This window comes from Alligator sinensis, unplaced genomic scaffold, assembly GCF_000455745.1.
Source record: "Alligator sinensis unplaced genomic scaffold, ASM45574v1 scaffold915_1, whole genome shotgun sequence".
NCBI lineage: Eukaryota > Metazoa > Chordata > Crocodylia > Alligatoridae > Alligator > Alligator sinensis.
In genome coordinates, this window is record NW_005842597.1 from 298,552 (window position 1) to 309,968 (window position 11,417).

General features: G+C 40.3%; 1 protein-coding gene across 1 annotated transcript in view; it reads right to left on the reverse strand.

Annotated features, from left to right (window-relative positions):
- RELN (reelin) overlaps window positions 1–11,417 on the reverse strand; it is a 479,029-nt gene that overhangs the window by 238,677 nt on the left and 228,935 nt on the right. The window contains exon 9 of the mRNA XM_025214714.1: window positions 1,037–1,133. Coding sequence (XP_025070499.1) covers window positions 1,037–1,133 — 97 coding nt within the window. The remainder of the gene's footprint in view (window positions 1–1,036; window positions 1,134–11,417) is intronic.

Genomic DNA, 11,417 nt, shown 5'->3' on the forward strand with positions numbered 1-11,417 from the left:
GCTGAGATTAAAATGGTGTTAAAATGCAAATCAGTGGCAGTTTTGGCCATTTATAGTAAAATAGCTATGAGGCCCACAGCAGACCTGTATTTCTTGGCTTTTGTGGAGCATAGAAGTTGATAACAAACATCAGCGAATATGATAGACTTTGTTTTTAAAAATTTTAACATTTTATTTTTTATTTCCAAACTGATTTTATTCAAATGGATAACATGCACTGATATAAAGTATAGTATGCTGTGTTTTTTTACATTAAATAAGAAATACCTACAGGACTTTCTGTAGTATCTAGATACCTCATGAATATTTAAGAACAAAGCCTCACAGCCCCTGTTCTGTTTATAGTTGGGCCTCATCCACAGCCCAGTGATGGTTGTCACTCATTAACACACTTACTGAAGAACAGAGATTTACCCAAGGTTGCAAAAGAAGTCTCCAAGGCCTCAGGATTTGGAATTGAGTCCCATACTTTAACCACAAATCCATCTTTTCCCACCTAAAAGAACCTGTCTCTTTTAGTTTTAAGGGGTGCCTGTAGATGTGCTGGGGGGCTGCTCTGACACACTGTAATTGGTGGACCTGATTAATTGAGTTTGCTGGAGTGTGGTAATTACCTTGCTCCAGCAGCCTCCTGCATCTCATGTATCAGTGCCCCCATGCTGCACAATGGGAGCAAGGGTACTTGAACTAAAGCTCATTGAACAAGCTTTAGTTCAAGTGCCCCTCGATGCCATTTTTCAGCATGGGGGCGCTGATACACGAGATGCTGCGGCGCTCTAATTAAATGCCCGCCCCTCCCCCCGGAGCACATGTAAAAGTGCCCAAGGTCCTTCGGTGAAATTCTGCTTCACTGAAATCAGTGCTGTTATTTGAATGGGGCCATGAGTTCACCCCTTATTTTTAAAACATCTAATAAAAGCAACAGCCAAAAATTCACAATCAAAGTGGATTTATAAAAATTCATTGTGTAAAAATTGAATAAAACCAACGGCTGCTGAGTCAGAATGCATGGCAATGCTTTTAAAGAATAACAAACCTAATTTTCTCCAGCTGTCTCCAGTCGGCAGAATTATTCTTAGTGTAGGACACAATGATGCTGGGATCAGAGTAACTAAAGCGACATGAACCTGACCCTGTGAAGAGCAATAAAATTATATATGTTATAACACAATGAAGTGATAAATTATCCTTCAAGAACAGTAGCTTCTGACTAAGCCCTTGTCACTATTACCACTTTTCCATATTTTAAAATTCTTTGATTGATGATGAAATTCCTTGTGATCTGTTGCTGAAGGTAAGCACAAACTAATGCATGCTTTACGAGTCAGAAATAAAGTAGAAATGATAAATCACAGCAAAGCACTGTAATCTGCTATAAATTTCCCAGGGGAAGCCAAAATAAATTACATAACACCCCCACTTCAAAAAAGCGCATGTGTAATGTTGAAACAAAACCTACATATTACAGAGTAATCCATATGTTATTATTTAAAGGAAGAATGTTAGAAGACTGCTAATACCCAAAACAAAATATAGAAAATGTTAGGAAGATATGTACAAAATTCCTTAAGCTCTGTAAGAGGAAAATGTGCTTTAGGAACCATAAAGATGCCATAAACTAATGAAGTATTTTGAAGGATACACAAAAAGAATTAAGTCCAAAATCATAATGTATGCTCACTAAAGCCTGCAATTAATAATAAACATTTGGCTCTCATTGAAGAATCTCAAAACACATTTAAAAAATAAATTAATTGGGCCCTATGGCATTGCTGCAAGGTAGGCAAATATATTTATATATTTTTTATTTATATGCAGGGACCTCTAGATGTTGTCACAAAAAATAAATTTAATAATTCAAATTAGAAACAATCAACATAACAGAAATGGAAAGCCCCTTATCTCACATAACATAATAAACAACCAGCCAAGCAATCAAATTAATAAAAAATGATCCACCTTCCCCAAACTACAAGCAAGTTGTACAACTCAACCATCTCTCAACATCCAATAACATACACAGGTGTAACTCGATGTTGTAAAAATCAAAGATTTGGGTATATAGGACCAAGGCCAAAATGCAAGTTCCAAAGCTGGACTGTGTCTGATGCTGACCACCTCCATTCTGAAGAGAAGGAACTCTCAGTTCAGCACCACTTCTGCTGTGATACTGATAGTGCTGCTATATCATAACAGTTTACACATCCATACACAATTTCATATACTCTTCTTGTGTTTTATGTATGAAGGATCCAGTCTATTTAGAGCCTGGCAGTTGGCAGATACAGTATAAGATACAGGTATGCCAACTGGTGAAGAGAAAATGCCAATATTTGCAAACTTAGGTGTCTAATGTTAAGGCACCCATCCCTGCATTTTGGCACTTAAATAAATGGACTGATGTTAAAAACTGCTAAGGAGGCATTTCTGAAAATCAGGCCATAAATTTACATTTCAAAATAAGCCATTAAGTGCAGTGCCTGGCAGCTCAGGGCTAGACCTGGACATACAGAAGTCAAAGGGTCAATTCCATACTATATGCCAAGACCTAGCTCACATGCCATTGCAAAAGGGAAAAAGTCAAAGGGTGAAACCAGACTTCATTGAAATCAGTGGGTTTTATCTGGTGTGGTTTTCTGGTTCACAAAGAACTGGACTTGATGACCAGGGGTCTCTTGGACTGATGTCTTCTTTTTAACAAAAAAATAAAACATTAATATGAAAACAAAAATGAAATTATGAACCAGTATAATTATGTTCAGCATGTTCAACCAGTTTCATATGAATATTACTGCAGCTAGGCTCAAAATAATTTATATTTTAATGCCAAAAGTACTTTGAATTGGCAGCCACCAACCAAAATGACTACAAAGCAATGTCTATGGTTATTTTCACTGACATAGCATTTTCCCTATCATATTAAAAACAAATGAAGTAAGAAAAGAAATTCATTTTTAATTCATATCCATCTGCTGAGAGAGTTCACTTTACTGAATGACATCTGCTGTTAGTTCCTACATTTGTGGCATTTAGGAATTCCAAACTTTAATCACGCTCATTTATTTTATATCAGAGGAATTCAGTTCAAAACCAATGAACTTCAGCTAGTTTATAACCACCAAAGTTGGCAAGAGGCTGGCAAGCAAAACAGCAGCATACTGAAGATTAGTGTGGTAGAAAAGTGAGAAGGAAAAATAGTATGCACAATAAAAATATCCAGCAATATAGACCCAGAGACATATGTGCAGTTTCAACTATTCTTCAAAACTTTCAAGGTGGGACAGTAACCCCAACCCCCCAACCCCTCCCAACAAATCTAACTATGTTGCTGCAAAAATATGTAAGTGGACAGGCTTACATTTTTTAATTATCATTTTCCTAAAGTAATGCAAAGAGGGAAGAGACACTTCAGAAAATGCATTTTCTCATTTCCAAAGAATGGAAGCATTGGGAAAGAGCTGTGTAAGACAGATATGGTGCAATGCGTTACTGTAGTATAATAGCCATAGAGAAGGCTTGCTAAGAGATGGAGAAAGGTTATTTTGCTCTAATAAACAAGACAGCATGGATTACAACTGAGAAATCTAATACATATTGGGAAAGTCAGTAAGAAAGATGTGAGGTTGACCAGTGCTTTCATTACTATTTTCATTTACATTCTGTTCTCAAAATCACATGAACAAGATCCTTATAATATACAGAACCAAAGGGTCCTTACTGGCAAGATGTAGGGTGAAAGCTATCTTTATGAAGCATGTTAGCACTAGGCCACATGGGTAGCTCTGCCCCTTCATAGGTGCTCAGCCCCCTGGTCACCATCTTGGGACCGGAAGTCCCACCCCTAACTCCTGAGCTTCGCCACCAGAAGTCCCTCCCCTTGCCCCCAGAAGTACTCCTTTCAGCAAGAGGTTTTGCCACCTCGGAACCAGAAAAATACCAAATTATATTCTAAAAAGTGAACATCTAAAACATTAATTAATTTGATTAAAAAAATATTTTTGTCTTGATTTACATGTGTTTGTATAACATACATAGAGGTGATCACACCATAGCTTAAAATGAAGTCTTACTCTTATAGGTTGTGGGGGTGGGTATAGGTTTGTGGGGGGCTGTGGGCATGTGGGTATGTGGAGTGAGGGAGCATGTGGGTGTGGATATATGGGGTATGGGTGGGTACAGGGTTTGTGGGGGGTTGTATGTGGGGGGAGGGTGGCTGGGGCTTGTGTATTGCAGTGTGAGGTGGGGTGTGGGTGCATGTATATGGTGGGGTATGCGTGTGGGACTCACCCTATGAACACACACACACACTCTGCCCCCAAGGCTGCACACAGACACACACACTTTTTCCCCGAGCCTGCACCCACCACCTACACGCTCTGCCCTCGAGCCTGCACACACACAGACTCTGCCCCCAAGCCTGCACACACAAACTCTGCCCCTGAGCCTGCACACACACAGATGCATCTGCCCGAGCCTGCATACACACACACACACTCTGCCCCTGAGCCTACATATGCACACACACACCTCTCCCCCCCCGTACCAGCATGGTTCCATGCACCGCAGTCCAGTGATGCAGCCAGAAGCCACAGCCAGGTGGTGCTGGAGCAGGGCGGGACAGGAAAGCAGGGAACTGGCTGGGCATGGGGCGGGGTGAGTTGCTCAAGCCTGCTGAGGGCTCCCTTTGGGTCCTACTGCCTTTGGCTCCTGTCAGCTTTGATAGGCATCTGGGTGTGAATAAATATTAATTAGTACATTTTTTAGGGGCCCCGCAGGCCGGATAGAATGGCCCGTGGGCCAGATTTGGCTCGCGGGCTGTATTTTGCCCACTCCCGATCTAGTACCTGCCCTATACGGAACTGACGTTCACCCACAGGGAAAAGTATTTTTGTGGGTGATACCTTTTATTGGATCAATTGCAAGGTTGGGGTAGGCTTTCACAGCTGTTCACCCAGACTCTTTGCTAGGGCTTCTTGGTTTTACTGGGAAATGAGGGTGCTCAGCATCTGCAGGTTTTAAATCCTATTACATTAACCAGATTAATGTCTTAAACCACATGGCAGCATCTGGAATATTAGGTATTTGCTATTCTTAGTACAGTCCTGAAGTTTTGACTTCCATGGGAGTATAACTGTGCTCTTGGACTACAACTATATGAATAGTACTAAAAGACAATAGTGGAAAGCATTGGTCAGGATTATTTAAAGCATTTTTTGAAGACTGTAACTTTGATTTCTGCATCTATAAATACAAAAGCATATTTTGATTTTGTATAAAAATAAATGAGATTTTTATTCAAGTAATGAAGAAACAGAAACCGAGGGCAAGATCTTTGGAAGAAGGGCATATGTCCTTCACACTGCTCCCTGAGATGGTAATAAATGGTCTGTCAGATTCAAGCAGAGCAGCAGGGGCAGGGTGTTGTACTATAAATCTTCAATCCTTCTGCCCTCCACAGCAAAGAATCTAGAGGACAAGTTAAACCTACTGAATATTATTTATTAAAGTGTCAGGAAATTTAATATTTTAGTTCAAGAATACCCTGGTTTTATAGTAGCCATGCACCCATGTAATAGAACATGCATCATGGTTACTTTTAAATCCACGGATTCCAAATTGCCACCTTTACAGAATGATAATCTCCTATGCCAGATAGGGGAAATACTGCAGAAGCTCTAATTCCATGGTGCGATTTCTTCTGCCTAACAATGACTTCCTGAAAGTTATTACTTTACATTTCATTTCCAAAATTTGGCTTCTTACTCTGGCAACTGGAAATTATTTTCTATTTACATCTTCAACCAAGCTTTTCATTCAGGTTCCTGATACTATATTTTTCTTTCTTTACCAGAATTTACTTACCATATCACATACCTTTTTATGACACATATTTCATAAAATGTTGTGTAAAATGCAATTAAATGTAGTTGTGTAAAATGTATTTAAAAGTACAATAAGAGAGAAAATCCTCATGAGTGTGTTCTGATTTTAACTAAAACTGTGGTTTTAAGATGATCATTGTTTTAAGTATTCCTTTTATTTGGCTTTCAAATCCTTTTCTCCAAACCCTGAAAATATGTTTCATAAACTATTATTGACTAACGTTGAATTAGCTTATCCTATAGAAATATTTGCACTTATAAGTATAGTAATCACTGTGAGCAACAGGTTGAAGAAAGTATTAAAAAAAACAGTTTTCACTGACTCAAAATTAAGTCCAGCTTCAAATATTACTAAGGAACTTTCTTCTTAATTTGTTATATATACCAGATTTCACAGAATATATATTCTGGTTGATATGGAATATTTCTTGTAATATTTTAAAGACATCTTAATTTTTGATAGCAGGAAATCAAGCTGGTCAGACATGACTTGCTCTTTGTGAATCCATGCTGGCTGTTCCTGATCACCTTGTTCTCCTCAAAGTGCTTTGTTGAGGACCTACCTTTCTGGATACTGAGGATGACTGATCTGTAATTCCCCAGATCTTCCTTTTTCCCTATCTTCACAATGGACAATACATTTACCCTTTCTCAGTCATCTGGGACCTCACCTGACCTCCATGAATTCTCAAAGAGGATAGCCAAAGGCTTGGAAATTACTTCAGCCAATTTCTTCTGTACCTCAGGGTATAGCCCATCGAGCCCTGCTGACTTGAAAGCATTTAGTTTATCTAAGTAATCCCAAACCAGTTCTTCCACTACTCTAGGCTGTTTGTTTCCTTTATTTTTTCTGCCAACTCCACTCATCATCTGATAGTTGACCTTATTATGCAGATTGAAGTAAAAATGGCATTAAATGTTTCAGCTTTCTCTGTACCATCTGTAAGTAGATTGCCTTCTGCATTCCATAATGGACCTATGGTTTCTTTGGTCTTCCTCTTACTCCTGGTGTACTTGTATATCTCTTATTATTGTTTTTTATGTCCCTTGCCAGTTGCATCTCAAAACATGGCTTGGCCTTCCTAGTTTTCTTCCTTCACACCCATGCAATACACTTAAACTCTTCCCTTGTAGTAGAGCCAAGTTTCCACTTTTTGTCAGATTCCTATTTGAGTTTCACCTCACTAGACAGATCATTATCTAGCTAAGCGGGTCTCCTGCTTCTCTTCCCATTCTTTGGTTGTGTCAGAACAGCTTGCTCCTGCACCTTTAAAAGGGCCTCTTTAATGTACAGCCAGCTCTCTTGAACTTTTTTCCCTGGTAGACTTCCCACCAGTTCCCTGTGTTTGTGGTAGTTCCCTGAGTTTATTAACATAATTAAGGTCTGGTTAGATAAGCAAGTTACCATGGAGTAAGTATGGTTATGGACTTATAACACCTCCTGAAGCAAGCATGAGGTAGTTTGTGCCTCAATGAAGGTGAGGTAACCTATCTTACATTTATCCCGGAGTATATACACAGACAATTGTCAACAAAGCTAAGGCACTCTAAATTCACAGCCTATCTTACCTCGTAGTAACTTGCTGAAGTAACACTACCCTTAATAAGAAGCTGTTGGCATATTTTATAAGGGAAATATTCATAGGAAGACAGCTTTTTAATTGAGTTTACATTTTTCCCCAGAAGCCTAGTCCATCCAATACATTACTTTATCTTTTGACCTGATAAACTGTCTCATTCTGTTTTGAAAGCTAGTATAAATTATAACTGGAGGGGGAAAAGATTAAACTGAAAGATGGTATATCTTCAGCCAGTATCATGCATCAATTTGGAGTAGGGAAAAAACAGGAAAAAGTATTAATCAGCTTAACCTGCTGCTCACAAACAGGGAAGAATTGGTGGGGAATGTAGTAGTGGATGGCAACTTGGGCAGCAGTGACCACAAGATGATTGAGTTCAGGATCCTGAGGAAAGGAAGGATCCATCAAAGTAGCAGAGCAGCAGAGTAAGGACCCTGGACTTCAGAAAAGCAGACTTTGACTCACTCAGGGGACTCATGGGCAGGAGCCCCTGGGAAGCCAATCTGAGGGAGAGAGGAGTCCAGGAGAGCTGCCTGTACTTTAAAGATGCCTTAATGAGAATGCAGGAACAAGCCTTCCTGATGCACAGGAAGACTAGCAAATATGGCAGAAGACCAGCTTGGCTTAGCAGGGAACTCTTCAGTCAACTACATCACAAAAAGGAAGCTTATATGAAGTGGAAACTTGGACAAATAACTAGGGAAGAATACAAGAGCATTGCTCAGGCATGCAGGAATGAAGTCAGGAAGGCCAAAGTGCAACTGGAGTTGCAGCTAGCAAGGGATTTGAAGGGTAACAAGAAGGGTTTCTACAAGTATGTTGGTAGCATGAGGAGGATCAGGGAAAGTGTGGATCCCTTACTGAATGGGGGAGGCAACCTTGTGACAGAGGATGCAGAAATGGTGGAGGTGCTCAATGCCTTTTTCACTCAGTCTTCACAGGCAATGTCAGCTCCCAGACTACCACACCGGGCAGCACAGTTTGGGGAGGAAGTGAGCAGCACTCAGTGTTGAAAGAACAGGTTAGGGAGTACTTAGAAAAGCTAGACATATACAAGTCCATGGGGCCAGATAGGATGCATGCAAGGGTGCTGAGGGAGTTGACTGATGTGATTGCAGAGCCATTGGCCATCATCTCTGAAAACTCATGGAGATCAGAAGAGGTCCTGGATGATTGGAAAAGGGCAAACATAGTGCCTGTATTTAACAAAGGGAAAAAGGAGGATCCAGGGAACTACAGTCCAGTCAGCCTCACTTCAGTCCCTAGAAAAATCATGGAATCCTCAAGGAATCCATTTCTAAGCACCAGGGACAAGTCATCCCTGACCAACACAGTGGCCTTCTATGATGAGGTGAATGGGTGCGGGAAGACCGGTGGATATGGTGTACCTTGATTTTAGCAAGGCTTTTGATATGGTTTTCCACAACATTCTGCCCAGCAAGCTAAGGAAGCAAGTGCTGGATGAACGGACTATAATGTGGATAGAAAACTGGCTGGAGCATTGGGCTCAGAGGGTAGTAATCAATGGCTCGATGTCTAGTTGGCAGTCGGCATCAAGTGGAGTGCCCCAAAGGTTGGTCCTGGGACTGGTTTTGTTCAATGTCTTCATCAATGACCTGGAAGATGGCAGAGTGCACCCTCAGCAAATTTGCACATGACACCAAGCTGGGGGGAATAGTAGATACACTGGAGGGTAGGACTAGAATTCTAAGTGACCTAGACAAATAGTCTGCCCTTGTTGCCAAGAAGGCTAATGGCATACTGGGCTGCATTGGTATGTGTGTTGCCAGTAGGTCAAGGGAAGGGATTCTTCTCCTCTATTTAGCACTAGTGAGGCCACATCTGGAATACTGTGTTCTGTTTTGGGCCCCCCACAACAGAAAGGATGTGGACAAATTGGAGAGAGTCCAGTGGAAGGTGACAAAATGGTGAGCGGGCTGAGGCACATGACTTAGGAGGAAAGACTGAGGGAACTGGGCTTATTTAGTCTAGAGAAGAGGAGACTGAGAGGGGACTTAATAGCAGCCTTCAACTACTTGAAGGGTGGGGGTCAGAAAAGGATGGAGCTAGACTATTCTCAGTGATGGCAGATGACAGGACAAGGAGCAATGATCTCAAGTTGCAGCAAGGGAAGTTTAGATTAGATATGAGGAAGAATTTTTTTCACTAGGAGGGCAGTACAACACCAGAACAGGTTACCCAGAGAGGTGATGGAAGCGCCATCCTTGGAGGTTTTCAAAACCTGTCTAGACAAAGCTTTGGCTAGGATGATCTAGTTGGGGATGGTCCTGCTTTGACCAGGGGGTTGAATGACCTACTGAGGTCCCTTCCAACCCTAACTTTCTAGGATTCTATGAACTAGCTTATTTTGGTCGCTACTGATTCACATTCTCTGATGCAGCTTTATTTTGGAGAAATACAAATCATAATATTAAGGAAACACTAATCATTCATTGCATTAATTAGAAAAATAAAAGCAGGCATCTGTTACTAGATACAAAAAAGGAATGTACTAGGGCTCTCTTGGCCTCCGTCTGACTTTTCAGATGTAAATGTATAGCCTCCATTGATTGTCCTATAATTTTCCTAGTCCTTTTCTTTGAGCAGCTCTCCATTAGAGATATTGTCCTTAAAGACCAGGACAAGGCTTCTCTTCTATTTACTCTCTCAATTGAACCATTTGCAATAGCTTTCAAAAGACTGTCCTGAGGTTCAAGCCATCACACTCCATGATAAAGAGCAAGAAATTGCTCTCTTCACAGATGACATCCTGCTTTATCTCACTGAAACACAAGCTTCCAATCAATGCTGTAAGGAAGTCTGAGGCCAACAGTAGTGTAATCTGGTTTTAGTATAAATCTGACATACACAGAGGCAATACCCTAGTGAGACTTTAATTAATTTTCCCTGCCAATTATCCCCTGAGGGATTCAAATACTCGGAGGTGAAAATCTTACCTAATTTAACTAAATTAACAACGCTAGATTTGCTGCCTCTTTCGAGTACCTTACACTAAGACATTCAAAGATGGCATAATTTACCATCAGATGCATTTGGCTGAGCCCCCTTTATAACAAACAATTTTTCTTGAATATTGTATTCCCTACCCTCCTACTGTTACTTCTACCTATTCTTGGAAACAAGAAGTGGACAAAATATGCAGCAATTGTATATGGCATTGAAAGAGACCAACATCAGGTCTTTTAAAGTCCAAAAATATATATAAGGTAGGACTGATAATTTTGACTCAAAATACTTATCCCCAGGCAGTTCTACTTTTGTATTAGTTACATTGTACAAAAGCTCAGAAACAATAATGTCACATAACAAAGCTCTGAAGCTGCATATTACTTTTTTTTCCCTTTTTTTGTTTTGTTTTTTCCTATATAATTTAGGGACAGTATGAAAGAGAAGATAAAAACGTGACCAAATGTTCACCTGGCCCAGTACACTGTACTTGACAGTGGCATTTGGTGGATGTTTTTGAGGAAGAATATATAAAAAGCAGGGCATGCGTAGAGTGATCCATCCCCTGCCTAACCATCCTGGTTACTAGCAATCACAGGTTTAAGAGATGTCCTGAGCCTGAGATTATATCTTTGATGGTTGTGGTTAATAGGCCCTAATGGATCTACCCTCCATACATTTGTCTAATCCCTTTTTGAACCCAGTTTTTACTATCTGCTGTTCAACTCCCTTAGGAGTTCAAATAACATCTTCTGCTATGAACTGCTCTGTAAATATGGAAAGCAGGCAATTGGGTACTAGGCACAGTGCCAAAATTCTCATTGCCTCCTAGATATGCACGTAACAGAGCTTCTCCCACTAATTTAAAAAAGATATGAAGTCAAGGACCATCCATCACCAGAGACTTTAACCATAGCACATCTCTGCTGAACTCTGTATTAAATTTAATCTACCCTGCCAGGTTTTCCATATACACCTACAAAGGGAA